Source organism: Anastrepha obliqua, chromosome 5 (assembly GCF_027943255.1).
Source record: "Anastrepha obliqua isolate idAnaObli1 chromosome 5, idAnaObli1_1.0, whole genome shotgun sequence".
NCBI classification, from domain to species: Eukaryota; Metazoa; Arthropoda; class Insecta; order Diptera; family Tephritidae; genus Anastrepha; species Anastrepha obliqua.
The window spans coordinates 47,614,723-47,634,648 of NC_072896.1; the positions used below are offsets into that span (position 1 = coordinate 47,614,723).

The 19,926-nt window shown below is 33.7% G+C and overlaps 1 protein-coding gene across 1 annotated transcript in view; it reads left to right on the forward strand.

Moving 5' to 3' along the window:
- The first annotated feature begins 10,308 nt into the window (after positions 1-10,308).
- The window catches only part of LOC129248360 (carbonic anhydrase), a 44,506-nt gene continuing 34,888 nt past the window's right edge, over positions 10,309-19,926 (forward strand). The window contains exon 1 of the mRNA XM_054887886.1: positions 10,309-10,770. Within this exon, the coding sequence (XP_054743861.1) occupies positions 10,737-10,770 (34 nt within the window). The 5' untranslated portion in view covers positions 10,309-10,736. The remainder of the gene's footprint in view (positions 10,771-19,926) is intronic.

The following is a 19,926-nucleotide window of genomic DNA, read 5'->3' on the forward strand; positions in this document are numbered from 1 at the left end:
TACAATCTATTTAAGCAATTTTCTAAGGAATCCAAAATATATTTAAAGCAAAGAAATGCTACAATATAAAATAATATATTATTACAATTTTTCTTAAATTTTTTTAATCAATCACCTTTAAATAAATAAATAGTGAAATTCGAGATATACCACTGAAGAGGCTTTTGAGACTTTTTGCTGAGATTTTGTTTTTGCCGTGCCGCCAAGATTTTTGATATTTTGGCTCAATAAAAAAGTCAAATAAAAAGAATATAGTTTATAGATAAAGGGAAATGGACATGAAAATTGTGACGAAATCAACTTTCACAGCACAGGCATAATAAATAATGGTTTTCGATTTATTTTAATTATTTTGTTTAAATTAATTTAATTTAAACAATTTAAAAAAAAAAACAATAATAGGCTATGACGATGAAAAAAATGCTGTTATTAGATGAAGTTGAGTTCGATTTCTCAGTTTTTTGGTTATTTCTGTGTGATTGTAAGCTAGAAATAGGTTTTATTAAAAACACATTGTTTATCTGCGTAATTGGTGTTCTTGGCGACTAGCAATTTTTTCCAATAAAAAATTATTCAGTAACTTAATTTCCGAGAATTCGCTCTCATAGAGGAAAATAGCAAAAAAATTATATGACCGGAAAAGCAGTAACAATTGCAAGTTTTACGAATAGCTGAATAAATTGGTGGCGGTAAAAGGAGAAATTCGATCATTGAAAGTCGCTGGTTGACTTCCTCAAAAAGTGAAAATATGTATGTACATATATATACGTACATATGTATTTGTAGTGCTATGAAAATGAAATGAAAGACTGAGAATTACTACTCTATCTTATAATTGAATTTAATTGAATAAAGAAAATTTCATTATTTTTTTTTTTTATTTTTTTTTTAAGTCATATCTTAGTGGTCGTACGTTCTATGTCCATGAAAAAGATGAATCTTCAGAGTTGTACTCAATTAATGCTGGAGTTCCTCAAGGGAGCGTATTAGGCCCCGTTCTATACACAATATTTACCGCTGACCTACCGCTGACAGCTTTTATTGCCACAAACTGTAATCGTAATGACGCATCACTTCACCTGCAACAACAACTGAATATGGTTGAAAAATGGCTAATGAATTGGAAGATGGAGGTTAACACTCAGAAGTCTGTTCAGATAACGTTTACTTTGAGAACCGGGAATTGTCCTCCCGTATTTTTGAATGGCTCTACCATACCTGAAAGTGAAACTATTTTTAAATACCTCGGAGTACATTTGGACCGAAGAATGACCTGGAAAACCCACATTAAAGAGAAACAGAAAAAACTCAAGCTTAAAACGAAAAAAATGTACTGGCTCTTAGGCTCGCGATCACAACTTAGTCTCGAAAATAAAGTACTGCTCTACAAAGCTATCTTAAAGTCAGTATGGACAAATGCAATACAGCTTTGGGGAACAGCGAGTAACTCAAACATTGAAATCCTGCAAAGATACCAGGCTATGACTTTACGAAGCATTGTTGGTGCTCCTTGGTATATAACTAATTTCGAAATTCACAAAGACTTAAATGTACCTTATGTTAGAAATGAAATCACCAAAGCCTCTCGGAGATACCTAAACAGACTGTCGTACCATGAAAACTTACTAGCAAGAAATCTTCTACACAATAGCATGGATATCAAACGCCTTAAAAAAATTCATATTTTGGATCTCCCAAACAGATTTGAGGAAACATAATTGATTTGTAGCGAATACAACTGTTTTACAATATATTGATTGGTCTCAATGGAGCGCAATCAATCCTGCCATAATTCTTATATTTAAAAAATTTGCTGATTGTCAACTGATAGATTGCAAATAAAATTTATTCATAATAATAAAAAAAAATTATTTATTTTTAGCAGTAGTTTTGTTTTTTAATTTCCTTTTTAATACATATTGTTTTTGTAATTGGATTCAGAAAATTTTTGCTTACATATGTACTATGTATGTTATGTATGTATATGGTGCTTCTTTTTTAAATAAATTTTTCATGTTAAAAGATTTTTTGCAATTTTTGATCTCATCATTTATAAATTTTGGCCAGGTGTTTGTATCTCACGGCTCTTTCACTTCAATTACTCTGGAAACTTCGCCATGGATTGTAGTTTCATCAGATAAGTAACGGTGATTGGCGGCTGAAATTCAGAAGTACATACCTGAATATGATTAGCCAATTCCTATTTAATATATGGCATCAAACTTTATAAATTTTATGTTTACTTTTCGATCACCTGTTTTTCTCATTTACAAATTCTTACAAGTAAAAATTTATCCAGTAAAACTTCCTCTTAAATTGAAATGCCATTTTGCTCTCTTACTTCCCCTACTTTGCAAATTTTTGGATACATGAACACTAAAACTTGGTAATTTGTAACAATTGTTATAAATTATTTGCTTCGTAAATAAACCTAATATCGTAAGTTACAAATTGTTCAACCAATTTTTTTGGGTTTCCGGAGATGCGCCAGCTATGCTTAGGACCAATTTTTCAGTCTCCTGAACTTAGTTTATACCAGAAACCAAAGTTAAGCTTCCAGTGTAAATTTTTTTTTTTAAATCAAAGAAAAACACAATTTTTTTGATGTTGACGATAATAATCATTTTATTTGTCGAAAACCTTTCGTACAAGCGTTTAGTGGTGTTCTTAGAAGGCGTACTTTTCACATTATTTAATTTTGTATACGCACGTTGAGTTTTCACAATTGACTTCTTTTGTTGAATGTAAATTTCAACAATTTGGGAGCGCTTGGGTGGCATGTACTGTTCCATGGTAATAATCTGCTTGGACTGATGCTTCCAACGCGGTATGTCATTAAGCGATCTGACGTCTTTGTCAAAAGATACAGGGTTGGCAATGGGTCCGTCGAATATGGGCAACTCTGTATATGGGAGTGCCCACTTTTCACCAAAATACAGGTATTGACAATTTGTGTAATTTTATCAAATTTCATTAACTTGGCTTTTGTGGTGCCGGAGAAAAGGGATTTGGAAATTTCAGTTTATGTGGGAGGTGCCGTGCCCCATTTTCTATATATATACTAGACCAGCAATAACATTTGGTACATTAGAATGTCACGAGTGAAGAAAATAGAAAAGAAAAATAAATATGCATTTGAAGCTAGAAGCATAAAACGATAATGCAAATGGAACGACTTTTCGTCATTTCATTTTGTGCTGGCTTCAGAATGTACATGACGAAAGAAAAATAACAGAGCAACGCTTTACTGATATCACCTTTAATATAATAGATTCACTTTGACTATGTATTCTATTTAAGTCCAAGTATTTGTTTTAAAAAATATTAATTTTTTTGTAATTTAGTCTATCATTATCGCCAAGACTCAAGGTATTATCGGGAAAAAGTGTTTGAGACCCAAGGAGCATATCTTTAAGTTTTAAAAATCTATCTTTCTAATTGCGAATAAACGAATCTAAGAATGGAAGGTATATAAAATACGACATACGATAATGAACTGCAACTCTTAGTGTTTGAGAAAGCGTAAACATGGGTTGCTTCTTTTTTTTAATAAATAAATTAATCTTAGCTTGCTTCTCAGCATTATTGTATAGTTTTCTAAATTCAACTTAGGCATTATTTCTTTTTAACGAAGATTAGCTAATTGACAAAATTAGCTAAGTACTCGTACCTTCATCACTTAACATTTAGTAAAAACACAAAGTCAGTCAAAGTCATTGTTTGGAGTATACTTTATGATCAACAATTGTATTTTTAATTTTTTTTGTCGCGGTGAGCATGATGAAAAGTGGCATCCTTTTTTGTACCAAAATTTCAAGAGAGGCGAGCCTCCCCTTTGCGCGTTAATGCATAAGTATAGTATTTGCATACAAATATACACACATGTATCTGCAATTAGAAAAAAACGAGTTTTACCATCTGATGTTTCATGCTCATACTAGACTATGGCGATCGCAATTATTTAAACTAAAAATCGAAAATAGTATTATACTTACGTGTATTATTTAATAATGCCACATTTCGGCTATTTTTAAGCCGGGGAGGGGTGGAGTCTCTAGCGCACCAGTTCACATAGAACTAGCAGAGTTGAGAATTGCCCTCCAAATAAGGGAGTCACAATTCTGAATTTAGCACATATGATTTAATACAATCTAATATTATATAATTTGCTGGCGCAAGGCAAATCCATCTCCCAAGCAAAATCCCTAAATTGAAACAAATTGAAAGTAATTTAACCACTATTGCACAATTCTGGATTGTTTATCACACTTCGCACAGCAGAATTAAATTCCGCTTAATTAATTTAGCGAGCAACATATAATGGCTACGCTAAATTACAGCAGTGATTTGAGCTAACCAAATGGAAGGGTGCAGTGATAATTTGATAAAATTGACATTTTACATTAGGATGCACTTGTCAATTGGAACGGAGCGAAATAATTTGCTAGTTTAACAGCGTTTTTTGTTTGTATGAGTGTCATTAGTGTGCAAATTGAATATGAAAGCTGACCAGAAAAAAAAATAATGTGAACGTGACATTTTACAAAAAAAAAAAATACTGTATTTACTGCAATTTAACACATTTTAGATAATATAGGATTTGAATTATGAGCATATACATGTGTACAGACTTATTTATCATACATACATATGTATACAAAAATTTGTTAAAACTGTTTTTCTAAACTTCTCAAAACGACGATACGTATCACATTTTTACATTTTATACATTACAATAACGTTTTTATTGTAAATATAAGGTAAAATGTATATATTTATAGCATATGTAATTATATGTATGGGTATGTACATATTTATAAGAAATATATTCAGAATTCTTAAGGGGTTAGGGGTAGTCAAAATTTTCAAAAAATTAGATTTTTTAGCACTTTTTTAAACAATTAATTGTCGGTTTTTTTCTCGGATATCTGAAAAATATTTCCAGAGGCCGCCATATTGTTTATTAAAAAAACGCTTCGATCAGCCACAAGGCTATCTACATATTAATAAAACTAATTTCTCTTGTCCGATTGATTTTAGATGAATCTCCAAGGACTTGTGATGATCACCGCAAGGGACCTTTGGAGCAACGGGCTACACACAAACAGCGATAACTTTTACAGTTATTAATTTTTTTTGAAATTTTGCTAAAGTCAAGTCGAAATATGATGAATTAATGCTATGCTTTATTTTTTTAAAATAAAGCAATTAACTAGCAAAAAAAATTTGTTGAAAATCATCAGTTTTTCGGGCCTCGACTACCCCTAATACCTTAAAAAAAGTGTATGTACATTTCTCACGACACATTTTGATAAATACATCTACATGTACATATAAATATATTATATCTACAGCCCTTCACTCATATGCATAAAAAAGTAGAACATTTTTTCGAAAGAGCATTACTCAAAAACTACTGGCCCGCTACTAACATCATTTAAGGGGTACCGGTGGTCTAGGGCTCGAAAATGTAGGGTATTTTCAGGAATTTATTTTAATAAAAAAAATGAAAAACGATATTTAATTTTTTAAGCGTTTTATTTATCCTCCTTTACACACAAGAATGAATCTTTTTTTTAATTTTAATGGTTTAAAAAATGGCGCTGAAGTTGACCCTCCCGAAAAATTTGACCTGGGCAGTGTTGTCATTTTGGCTCTTCTATTTATCGGAAACACAAAAACCAAAGAATTAGAATAGAAAATTTGGTAAAATGGCGCGGTTTTGAAAATCGGGGTTTTTCAGTTTTTTAATAAAAAAATACGAAATAAATGAAATAATTATATAATTCTATTACAGGCGGTAGCCGTTGATGTTGTGAACAACATATTTTTTGACAACACCAGGCCGAAAAAAGTCGTTTCAAGATAAATGAGTTTAAAGTTTCAGGTGCAGGAGCGCGCGGACCGCTCTCTACCTAGTTAATGACCTGTAGAAACTATAATATTGGGAATTTCCGCATGAAAATTTCACAGTATATTCTTAAAATACTATACTTTCAAAATATAAAAAAAAACGATTTTTGAAATTTCTAGACCATTGGGTCCTACGATATGGGTAACTAACAAAATGAAAACAAAGAATGAACAAAGCTTTAATTAAAACTATTTCTATAAAGTAAGCACATTTAAGTAGGAAGAAAATGTTAATTAAAAACATAAATTATTTGCTTTGCCCTTACAACTCTTTTCAATTTCCCTTACGGGCACCAACTTGTAGTGCAACTATATAAACTTGTGTTCAGTATATCTTTATCTTTGCTTCCTTATCTTTATCTCTATTCATCTCAGAATTTCTATTTTTGCCTCTATTTCTATCTTGTTTTTTATCTGTATCTGCCCTCTCACTTTTTCTCTATATTAAGTATTTAAATTTATCTTAATATTTTCTTTATCTTTATGTATCTTTATCTGTATTTCTATCTTTGCCTTTATCCTTTACATTCATCGTTGTATTAATAGACGCCTTCGATTCACCACTTTTCTGCTGGCCATGTTTTGGGCTTTGCTCGTTTGACGAAAACTCTGTGTGTGAAAGCAACAACAATGTTATCGAGCAAGTATCGTCATACCTCATAAACCTGTCATATTCAATGCTGCAAACTCTCTTTTCTGATATTACGCAAGTTTCATTGCTAATGCTCCTTAAGAGCTTCCAAGGAATTGTAATTTTTGGCAACTGCTCTTGTTTTAGCAACATAAACATTCTCTACACATGCATGGGGAATCTTTTCCCCCGATATAAATCCGGGTGTTCCGGTAATGTTGAACCGTCCAATGCTACCAAAGAACATATGTTCCCACGGCAGTCAGTGCTACGTTACCGGATCGGCCCGGATTTATATCCGGCCAAGGACTGTCACTCCATCATCATTCATCGTACATATATGAGCAATGTTTGTGTTACTACAAAATATTTTTATTAATGTCAGTTGCTTCATTTATTCGCCATTCGCTAAGCACCTAAGCACGTTTTTTTAATTCGGTACTAATATTAAAGCATACATTTAGGAGGCTTTATATTTGTTTTAATGTAATTTTTGAATTGATTTTTTCGCTTTATATTAAATTAATGTAAAATTTGATAAACTCTATTTTCTTCAGTACCAAAGTACCTTTCGTATTATATACACGAGTAATTCTATATATGTACATTACATCCTACATCCTTACTAAAACTGAATGATGGGAACTTTAAGTAAACATAGAAATGTTGTATAAATACATAGGCCAATGCTTTAAATATTTTTGATTTGAATAAACTAGTGCCAATTTCAACATAACATACAACTTTTTTTAATTAAAAAATGCACTTTAAAGAGTGAAAAAAATTATATCAGATCTCAAAATAGATAATTACTTTGAGCGCGCGTGTGAGCTCAGCATTGGAAATTAATGCAACTATTTGACACTCCTATGATTTTTCGATCACAAAAAAAATTTTAAAAACAAAATTTTGTCAGATCGCTGATATGTCGGCAATAACGGATAAGAACAAATTAATGCGTGAATACGAGGTTGCCATCGAAAACTGAGGTGCTCGGATGGTCGGATGACGGGCGGAATTCGAGATAGCGTCCAAGACGAAGTAGCCAATATGCTTGCCTTCCAATCAGAGTTTGAATAAAGAAAAAATGGTATGTCATGTTGAAATGTTAAGAAAATAAAGCGAAATGATATGAAATTTTTTACAAATCGTGTATTCCACCCCCGCCAAACCTACTCCGAGCTTTCCAATTTCGTTAAGTGGACCTTAATTTCTACGACAAATCGGAAGCTTGAGAAGAATGTTCTTTCCATTGCATGGTAAGACGCGATCAATCTTAGGAGATGTTAGTGATATGTACTTATGTGTGCATAATAATAATGTATAAATAAAATGTTTCACTCCGGGGCATTATACATAGTATCATAATTTACCTCAGCTTAACATAAGCGAACCTTTATCTACAAAAGATTGCGATCGAGCCCACAACTTTCGGAATGCCCACCAGTTTGACGCTCACCATTTTACCGCCAAAAGTTACTTCAAATTCAATTAAAATTTAACTAAGTTTTTTTTATTATTGCCAGTAGAATATTACTTTGTTTGTTGCGCGGCTATTTGTAAGCTGCTAAGAACTATTCAATTTGTATTTCTGAGTTATTTATTTTTTATTAAAATTGCGGTTTAGAAATTAAATACCAAGGAGGTAAAATCAATATTTTCGATACCTCTTTATTTTTTGCTTTTCATCGAGGTCAAAAAGCAGCTGAATCCGCCCGGGAAATTTGCGACGTGTATGGAGAAGTGTCATAGGCGAGTCTACAGCACGGAAATGATTTGTAAAGTTCAAAACGATGACACGTCCTGCGGCGGAAGGCCTTTTTAATTTAATGAAGAACGTCTCAAATCACTTTTGAAGGTGAATGGTCGCCAAACCAGTCGTGAATTGTCGGAAAAAATAAACTGCGATCATAAAGCAATTCTAAATTACATTCATTCAATACGATTTACCGAAAAATTGAGAGATTGGGTACCTCACGAGCTTAACGAAAAAAACAAAGAAAGTCGCCTTCAAATTGCATCTCAGCATCTCGCCCGCCATCGACAAAGACGCTGTCATAAACAGCGCTTTTTGTACTGAATCGTCACCGGAGATGAGAAACGGTGCATCATCATACATCAATATGAAGCAATGAAAGGAGTGGGTGGCTCCAGGAGATACGCCTAAGCTGATAATCAAGACGGATTCTTCATCCAAAGCAGGTGATATGTGTTTGGTGGGACTGGAAGGGCATGGTGCACTGGGAAATGCTCAAAAAGAATGTCACGGTCAACAAGGTGCTCTGCCCAGCTACATTGCGTGAATGAGTGCATTCGACTGAAAATACCTGATCGACATGGTCAAACCATATTCCTTCACGGGAACGCCAGGCTTCATGTTGCACAAGTCGTCAAAGCCGCACTCCAAGAGCTCGAATGGGAAATCATTCAGCATCCGCCCTATTCTCCGGACCTTGCATCGACCGATTATCATATTTTCCGTTCCCTGTCTAACCATATAAAGGGCGTTACCTTCGATAACAAAGAGGTCCTTAAAAAATGGCTCAAAAGCTTCTTTGACACCAGACCAGGCGATTTTTGTCGGAACGGCATCAACAAATTGGTCCAGAGGTGGGAAGAAGTTATTCCTCTTGCTGGGAAAGATATGATTGACGTAATTATGGTTTTTTGTTTAAATAAAAGTCTTCGGTAAAAACGCTACGAACTTATTTCCCAGAAAAATATTTAATTCGAGTGGTAACAAGGCAAATCTATTAAAGGTGGTGTTGGTAAATCAGCTGAATTGGTTTTTTTCTTTCGCCGTGTCCATGTGATTGTCAGCTCAGAATGAAACAAGGGGAATTCATTGTTTGTTTTCTACTTTTTGAATACTTTGCTTTGACAATCAAACGTACAGAGCAGTGTTATTGGTCTAGCGCCACCACCTTTAATGAATGCGGCGTGAGTTGTCAGAATCTTTTGTTGCTAAATGTTTATAGAGTACTTATTGCTCTAAAGGCGAAAGAGAACGCGCATAGGGATATTAGCATTTCACTTCTATTTAAAAAGCGAACCGATGCAGTTTATTGCCTTCTTTCACTTCCAAACAAGATCGAACCTTTCCTTCTGTACATTCCGACGACTCATAGGTGCCTCTTTTAAAGCCAAGCAATTTGATCGACATCGGAAAGGCGAGTATTGTTTGATTTCGATACTGAGGGCTGTATCCATACTTGTGTATCCATAATGCAATGCGTAAATGGTATAATTACGATGGCGCTCAGCAGCGTTAGCGTTAACATCAACGTCAACATTGTTCACAACATTCTCTACGCAGAAGCACACTTTTAACTGCTGCTCTTTATGTCGTTCGCTGCCTTCACCGAACTTTCTCAGCAATCTTTACTGTACAAGTATGTAACGAACGCGAATGCGTTTTGGAATATGTACATAAGTAAGTCTGTGCTGCTGCGCGTTGCGCATCATGTTAATTTCAGGCTCAGAGAGGGTAAAAGCATTTTGTCATTCAGTTATTCGCCCGCATTTCCCCTGTATATGTATGTATGTATATATAAAAAAAAAATAGATATATAAATATTTATATGTATGTATAAACATAGTATAGTACGTACGAATATATACATTTGCACATACATATGCCTGAACGTTCTGAAATTGTTCACTATTTCAACGGCCGAACGATTGCCAGACTATCTGACTATCAGACTAGCCGATTGGCTGACTGGCTAGCTAGCTTAGTTTAATTCATTTCAGTTTCAGTGCAAACAAGCAGCAAACAGCAGACAGCCCTCAGCACTGAACAGTCTTCTTTAGGCAGACAAACGTGTGAGACGTCTAAGCAATCGTCGTGTTCCGCCGCTCAACAATACGCGACTCTCTACTTCTACTTACTTTCCATTGATCACGGTGCATAAGTACTACCAACTCATAAGAGTCAAACACGTCTTTAAAGCTCACTAACTGACGTATACCAAATCAATTCACTTGCGGTTACTCTCAAATAAACAACAGCTCATCCGAAAAGAAAAAAATATCAGTCAATTTCACGCCGTTTATTATTATTATTTATTGCGGTAAAACGTTGTTGATATTGTCGATTCGTTTTTGTTGTTGCTCAGCTTGAGAAAGTGTCAACTTGAATTGTATTCAAGGCATTTAAATAAAAAATTTCCACCCTCAAAACACAGGAAAAATGAGCTCACACTGGGGTTACACAGCGGAAAATGGTAAGTCTGAACTTAACAGATCTATTAATGAATTTGTATACAATTATAAAAGTAAATCATATTCACAAGGCAAACAACTAGAACCTAGCTTATAAAAAAAGAAAAAAAAACTTGCACGTTATCTTACATGTCGCACTTTGTCGCGTGCGATTGTGCAAAGTGATTATTATTTTTCGCTCTGTAGGTAAGGTACATAAAAAGTCAGTTTGACGCATAATGTACGCTGCAGTGCCGGCGATTTCACTTCTATGGCATTAAACGCCGATCATTGCATAAACCCGACTTGGCGGAACATTGATTGTGGCTTGTGTTCAAATGTTTTTGTAAATGCATATGTATGTAGGTGCAAGTGCATGTATGAATGTATTGTATGTATGTACATTAGGAAGATTGGTATTTTGTTGGAAAGAACCCTCATAACTGAATCGATTGTGATAGATAATTTTGTGAGTAAAAAATTTCAAAGATGCGCAAATTTTTAGGAGTATAGGACTTTCCCATTATAATTTTATACATGTATGTATAAGTATGTATGAATAATGTTTTTAAACTTTGCAAACTTGCAAAATCAATTATTTTCACTTCATGAATAGAATAGGGAAAAAGTTATATGTTACTCACACAATTGATTTTAGCAGCAAGTAAGCTGGTTCTGTATATTGAAAATTTCGAGGAACAGAAGATTTTTGAAAATAACAAATTAAAGTCTACAAAGATTTTTCAAAATCAACCGGAGCAACTCTCATCTCCACTTATGGCTTGTAATCTATCTAGAACTTTATTGGAGCGGAGGCTTAAAAAATTGAACAACCCCAAACTTCAACCACCTCCTTTCAGGCTGAGAAATGTAACAATTTTTAAAGGGTATAAACTTTAAAATGCAATTGCAAGGGAATAGGAACATCAGGATCACCGAAACGAAGTATGTACATATGTATATAGTTTTATGATCTCCTATTTTTTTGAACCCGTTGTAAGCCGGATTTCAAAAATGTTAGTGCACAAAATTGGGAAAATTTAAATTATTACAAAAAAAAAAAACTCGAAAATGAAAAACTCGAAAACTTTCAAATGTATATTATTTAGAATATTATTTAAAAATTTTTTTCATAAAAGCAGCCTATTTGTATATTAATATTCCTTTTGGAATAAAAAAGAAAAGCAGGCAAACTCATTCGCAAAAATATCAATATTGCGTAATTATTTATTCTGCCGCTGCTTCAAAATGCTTTTACTTTAAGGCTATTTTTATTCACAGGTATTATTTTATAATTCATTTAATTAAATGAATCCTTTGTGTCTTCTACGTCCGGAGAAACAGTAAATCAAATGGAATAATATTTTGATGCATGTTTTTTTTTGAGCAAAATACAGCTTTTGCTTGAATTATCAGCAAACTTTGGATTACTAGATGAAATATGGTTGTTTTAATAATAATTTGCTTCCATAAAAATCATTGCCTCTAATCAAGTGAACCGGACATTATTAAACCTTCTTCTGTGCATCAGAAGGGGCCTCTGAGACCACGGAGTAACCTCTTCACAAGATCAGGCCATCTGATCTAACGTAGCCTAACCTTTTAACCAATTTCCTAGTAATTTCTCGTCTCATCTCAAATTAGTTGAATTAAAATTAAATTCCTTTGATGGCATTTTTCATGGGATTTAAAAAAATAAGCTTTTTAGAAATATGATACATGCCACTCTTGACAAATATTTTTTATTAATTAAGATATTCGCCTGCTGATTCGGTACAATCGATTCATGACGCTTTACTTTAAACACCAAATGCAGCTTTGGATTGGATAATAGTATACCGATGCAGCGAAAAATGTTACCTTGTCGTTAGAAACTCACTCACTACTTTTGAGCGATGGAGTACCCTTACTATGCAATGCTGGTATGTCGAGTCCAAAAATTATCTAAAGACGGTGCCATAAATTATTGTTTTTCATTCAGGACCATATGTAATAGCAATATGTATCGAGTTTCTATTTTGAAAAATTAGGTATGATTTATGGAAATTATTTTTTATTTATTTATTTTTTTTTTAAACGCATGACGGCCAAGAAAAAATCGAGCAAGCCTAATGTGAATTCAAGCACATGCGTCCATACAAGTAAACTATGTATTTATGTAAATGTCTCTCGTGACTGAACGTGCAGTCGGCAATGACTGCAACCTTTGCTTCCGTTTCTATTAACTTTTACAATAATTTTAAGCGGTGTCTTACAGGTGTTATATACGTACATATTAATGGGAAACATAAAAAATGGGAATACAGTTAAGCAGTTCATACTAATGAGATATGCAGGCAAAAAAGTTCGAGAATATTAATATGGATATTATAAATATATATATATTATATATATATATATATATATATGAATGTAAGCAACTAGTAAATGAATTAAAACCAAGTCTAGTTTTTCATATTCTAGAGAAACAAAATCGAAGAGTTTTAATTGTATTATAAATAATAATTTTTCATGACCAACGGCGATTGCTTCGGCAGAAGTAAACAAAAACTTGCCTTTGGGCATTATAATATCAAGGAGGATTAATAAAATATTTTTTATGCAGATAATGATGGTGTAGAAATTATTGCATACACACAGTATGAATTATTAAACTTTTTTCCCGTTAACTTCAAAGACATCTTCCGAAGGGCAGCACTTTTTAAATTAAAATTAGACTTTTTATGACAGAAATGTATATTTTTGCCAAGAGAGCAGCCGCATTAAAACTTAATGTGGCCGAACAATATTAATTGTAACCTTTAAGGGAATTTGTGAACATTTATTTTAAGGGCGTTTTGATAGTAATCATAAAATTAAAAGAATATAATTTTTTTGAATGAATAGAAAAAAATTATAATTGGCGGTTACACTTCTATTAGGTGTTTGGCCGAGCTCCTCCTCCTATTTGTAGCGTGTCTCTTGATTTTGTTCCACAAATTGAAGGACCTACAGTTCTAAGCCGACTCCGAACGCCTTTTTTATTTATATTTTATTTTTTTAAAAGGAGTTTTTTCATAACAGAAATACACTCGAAGACTTGCCATTCATTGCCTGCCACGGAGCGACCGCTATTAGAAAAAAGTGTGTTCTTCATTTTGTTCTTCGAATGATAGTCATGCTCAAACCCTTTCGGTTACGGTGGCCGCCGTATTATTATTTTATTTTTATATCTTATCAAAGAATAAAAAAGTGACAGGAAATTTAAAAAAGTTATAAAAAAAAAAAAAATAAAAAATAAAAATTTACTATTTTCACCATTTTTATTTTAAGATTATCATTTTAATAATAACTTTGAATTTGAAATTAATATATTTATAACTCCCACAGCTTTCGCATTAAGCTTTTTTTGTTTAAAATATCTTACATAACAATTATTTTCGGTACCTGCAAATTATTTTTCTTAATAAGTTCTCATAATTTTCTTCTGACATTGAAATTTTTTTGTCCTACCGAAAGCTTTAGCAGCTGATTAAAAAAGAATAATTCTTAATGAAAAACAATTTTAAATATCTCTCATATTATGTTTTTATTCGATACCTATATGTCGACATATATGACATACTTTTATGGATTTATAATAATTCGGATACTTGGATACCAGATCCTTGTAGTCCTTTTGAAAATAATCCAGACTTGCTGGTGAAAAGCTAAAAACGCACATATATCCTACAACTGAGCTCTAGTATTGCAAAAATGTCGATTGATTTTATCACTAAACGTCTAGTTTCATATTTTGTTCAATGGCGATTTCAATTTCCAAAAAACAATTTCAGCCGATTTGCCTCTTTTACCTGTTTTTGTAAGTGGGTGAGGATACTTGCTTACGCTCTTAATCCTTTTTGCACACTGGCGATGACTTATTTCGCTAAAGAACGGACAGAATATCGTTGAATTTGTGCAGATAACAAATATCGAGATTATTATAGAATCTAAGACATTTTATGCACTTTTCGATTATTGTACACGTATATGTACGTATGATAAATTTCACCTATCTACAAGGCCGCGTATAGTTGAGAGGCGATCCCACTAAAGTATGAGCAGGTCGATTAAACAAAAAACATTGCACATCTTCTCATTTTTACATTCTATGTTAAAACATACATTGAACTAACAGTTGCAAACAAACAAAATTGCGAGCAGTTTACTTCTAAAGTAAGCTATAAGGGCCAACTGTTAATTCTCAAAATCGAAAAAAATCCATGTTTATGAAACAAACCAAATATTGAGAACTAACGTTTATACGTATGTAGATGTATCAATTTACATGCATGAAGGTATGTATGTGTGCACATTAACAATTCTGATAAGAATGGTTTAATTGCATTTAGTCTGGAAATTTTCTTTCAACCTTTCATTAAACCTGTGATTGATAATAGAAAAATATTAAATTAAAAATTAAATTTCATATTGTCTGAATTTACAGACATGCGAAAAGACAAGCATAAATATAAACATGTACATATGTACATATGTATGTAGACTTTTGCAAGCAGTGTGTACATTTGATGTGGAGGATGAGTATAGTACAATACAAAACATTTTCTCTGCCCGACTTTCGTTAAACTTAGATGGTACATTTTTGGGTTGGATGTACTGAGAAAGAAGTGGCTGGATTCCCTAATCGTCGAAAAACTTAGATTTTTAAATTCTCTTTCTCTCTCCACAAGTGCAATGGGCAATAAACCTTGAGTGCTTGAACATTTTTCCGTCATCCGGTCGTCCACAATTTCATTATATTCCATTCCCAGGCAGGTTTCGTTAGGACAGCCATAACAAAAGTAACTCAATGACATTCTAGCAACTCAAAAAATTTTATCAAATAAATTTTGTTTGTTTTTTCCTGATATAAAGCATGTGAAATGGTTTTTTTTGCTCAGTTCGCCCATTAACTGCTGAGAGATTGTATGAGATAGTTGACACTTTGGAGGAAATTGAGTTCAGCGAATATTTCTTTGGATACTCAATTCTGCCTCAGAGGAATTCGTATTCTCCTTGAAAGATGGAGCAATTAAAAAATGAAATAGCAAGATTTAGTAATGAATGAGTTTCTTTGTCAAAAGGCCAAGAGTATCCCTTAATTCCAAGGCTATTTAACTAAAATTTCATTTGCTATAAAATTTCTCTTTCTCCATTGACTGGTTTCCTTTCAAAAATGCTATAGATATTTTAGAACTTTTTTTTGTTTTATTAGGAATACTAAAACTTCCGATTAGTTGGGGAATATGACTACTTTAAAAAGGCTGCCTAAGCTGGCGCGCAATCGATCTCAAACGAAAAAAAGCTTAATGGGGCCTAATTATAATTCCAAGATGGCCACTGGGACATTGACATTTCAGGGATTTTGACATTTCAAAAAGTAGATAACTATGACTCCGTCCCTGAAATGGCATTTTCAGTAATATTTTTGAAAAAAAGCGCAAATATGTGACTTGTCCCAAACTTCTTTTCAATAAACTCCCAGTTTGTGCGGCACAAGAAGTAAGTTTTCACTTTTTTGAACGCTATTAAGTGAACGATGACACATTTCGAACCGTGGAGTTTCTGTCAAATGATACTCTCTGCTTTGGAAAAAAGCTGATAGTCGACAGCCTACCCTTTATGCATGCATGCAGATGATTTGTGGTGTGGTATTTGGGATCTTCGGCGGCCGCCGTAGCCGAATGGGTTCGTGCGTGACTACCATTCGGAATTCAGAGAGAACGTAGTTTTGAATCTTCAAAATGAAGAAGAACATTTTTCTAATAGCTGTCGCCCCTCATTAAAAATATCTGCAGTTCGGAGTCGGCTTGAAACTGTAGGTCCTACCATTTGTGGAACAACATCAAGACGCACACCACAAATAGGAGGAGGAGTTCGGCCAAACACTCAAAAAGGGTCTACGCGCCAATTATTATATATATATTTATATATATGTATATAGGGTTATCTAATGAGAGGTTTTATTTTCATATTCAAACAAAAATGCTATTTTTTAATATAAATGATCGGATGTTTATTTCATTATAAAGAGGAAGGTATGCCGTTAATAGTGGAAAATAACATCAGGCAAATGACCACCATGACCACGCTTACAGGACAATATACTTTTCATGAAATTTTCCATAACCGAATTACAAAGTGGCTGCCATCTGTCCTCGATAGCCTCACGAATTCCATCTTTGAGGTCTTGAATCAACCTTGGGCTGTTGGCCGCAAAGAAAAAAGTCACAAGGTGTTCAATCACAAGATCTCGGTGGCCAATTGTGATCACCTCTTCGAGAGATAACACGGTCCGGAAACTTTTCCCTTAAAAGATCAATGGTTTCGTTGCTTGTGTGCCACGTAGCGCCGTCTTGTTGAAAATAAACGTTGTCCAGATCAATACCATCCAATTCTGGTCATAAAAAATCATTAATCATCTCTCGATAACGATAAATAACACCGGTTATTGGAAAACCCTTTATATTTCGGATCTTCGACTGTAAAATGGCTGTCTCACCAACAAATTTCGTGAGGTTAACTAACTATTTAAATTTTACTTATATATTCAAGGATTGACGACCCACATGTATTTTTCTAATTAATCTAGAAACGGAGTTCCTGAGAGATGGTAAACTTCATTTGGATTTAAAGATGGCAATATTTTCTATGTATATTACTTATATACTTAGCCATCATACTTTAATGCTTACATATAATACAAAAGTACTTTTGCAAGTGTACATATACAAGTAACTATTAGGTAGACGTATAGTGGCGCTCCAATGTGCATTTTTTTATATTTTTTGTTTTTTTTTTCACTAAGATCAGAAATTGACAAGTAAGGCAATTTATTTAAGTTCTTTTTTAAAGTAGCAAAATAATTAAATCTCAATCCAGAAGAAAATTTTCCAAAACATTTGTGATAAGTCTTTTTTATTTTATTTAAATTGCTTAATTTGTTTATACAGACAATCCGGCTCAAAATTTTCCATTTTATTACAATAATAAAACGCTATTTCGATTTCATTATCTCTGATTGTTTTATGGGTCAAAGATGCATAACAAAATCGTTTCAACCGTCCGTCACATGTTATTTTGGCACATTTGCAATGGAATAGCCAATATTTGAATTGGATTTTACATTAATGCAATGGTGCATACATACATACATCCTTGTGTTTAGGCCACATATTAATCTTCGCCAATTTGTAGAGGCGTTCTTATGTTATTTCACAAGTAGAAGGGCCATCAACGTAGATGAGCTGAACGGGGGGTGGTGTTCCATTTTCAGCTCCAACTCTTATGATATGATATAAACCGCTTGAACCTCTTCAAAAATTGCCCACGAATGTAAGTTGAGGCTAAACTCCGTTACAAGATGGAAAGAGCTTGAGCCCGCGTGGCTGCCGGGAGACTGTGGTGTAGAAGGCAACGAAGTGGTGCATTGGAGAGCCTAATTGGACCGGAGAACCAAATTTCCGGGCTAAGCATAACCGAACAGACTGGTACATCAAGTTTTTCATTAAGAAAGCTCATGAGAACCGTTGGTGCAGTCCTGATTTCAGCAGGACAACCAAGTGTTTCCAGAAAACGGCGGGCAGGAGGGTAGCAACATTCCTTCTCGGGCAGAGAAGGAGTGAGTTATGAGCCCTGATAGCACTAATTACGCGACTTAACCCATGAGGATGATAAGTGGACACCACAGGTGGCCCTATGCTTCACTATGGGGTTGAGGGAATAAATATATACAGGCACCATCGGTAACTGTGTACATCTGGTTTGATGCGGAATAAAGAAAAAATATTGCTTCTGCCAAACTTCTGTGAGACTTAAATGGATATTTTTGGATCGGGTGTGCTGAGAAAGAAAGGGCTGGAATCTCTGATCCCAGATAAACTACTTAGATTCTTAGAAGAATCTGATAAGTTTACAGAGGAGTAATGAATCCCTATCTGACCTGTCGCCCTGTGCTTTGTTTATTTAAATTTAAGTTCTCTCTTGGCGTTAAGTGCAATGGGCAATAATGTTTAGAAAATGTTCTGGCTGCCCTCGATTCCATTATATTCCAGGCAGGTTTCGTTAGGACAGCAATAACAAAAGTAAATGAATGATATTTTAACAACTCAAAGCAATGAATCAATGTTTTTTGTTTTTGTCTTGATATAAAAGATGTGCGCCGGCGCAGTGGACCTGTCAACGGCTAGGAGGTTGTATTAGACTTATATAGTTGACTTGGAAGTCCGTTAGAATCATTTTAGCCCATTCGCATACTTTGATAAGTTCAGCGAATATTTCTTTGGACACAAAAAAAAAAAATTAAAATTATTAAGTTGAAATATTTAATAATACTTTGAACACAACACAAACTATTGCGCAATAATTTCCAAATTCAATTAAATGACTTTTTTTTGTATGTTTCTTGATATGAACGATGTAAATTTTTTTTTTTTATTTTGGCCCTGTTCGTCTGTGAACTATTGAGAGATTGTTCCTTTTCAGGGCTTGGATAATTAGAAAAGAAGTGAAATATTTTTTTTATTTTAGCTCAGTTTGGCTGTTAACTGCTCAGAGAATCCGGTAGGATCATTTTAGTCCATTCCAACACTCTGCCGAGTTCAGTGAATATAATATTTCTTTGGATACGTAACTCTCATTGATTGATGGGGTTTGGTAGTACTCTTATTTCCGTCCTACGCACTTTATAAGTAGACGGTGGGCTTTCTTAATGCATCCACCTTCTTTTTCTTGAGGTCGTGAGCGATATCCCATAATGAACCCAGGAAGAGGTTTTACGGTTTCGATCTTTATACTGGTGATTTGAAAATTGAAAATTTGTATAATTTTATTAGACATATTTCCGCTAGTATTCAGTTAATTCATGATACTGCAAATACCATGAGTGCTCTGTTTATGACGGCGATATTTAAAGGTTCCCAGTTTGTCTGGCTGAACCTACACCCTGTATTAAGGAGAAAGGAGATATGAAGTGCTATAGGCTCTAAGAGATTGGCATCAGATAATTTATGTACGTTTAAGTGTTTGCCACTTTGAAGCTCACACAAAACTATAAACAACAATTGCTTTTCACCATTATTGTATCTCAACGAAAATTAGTTTTTTTCTTATGAATTTTGTTTTGCGACGCTGCAAAATGTATTTTACTGTATTTGCAA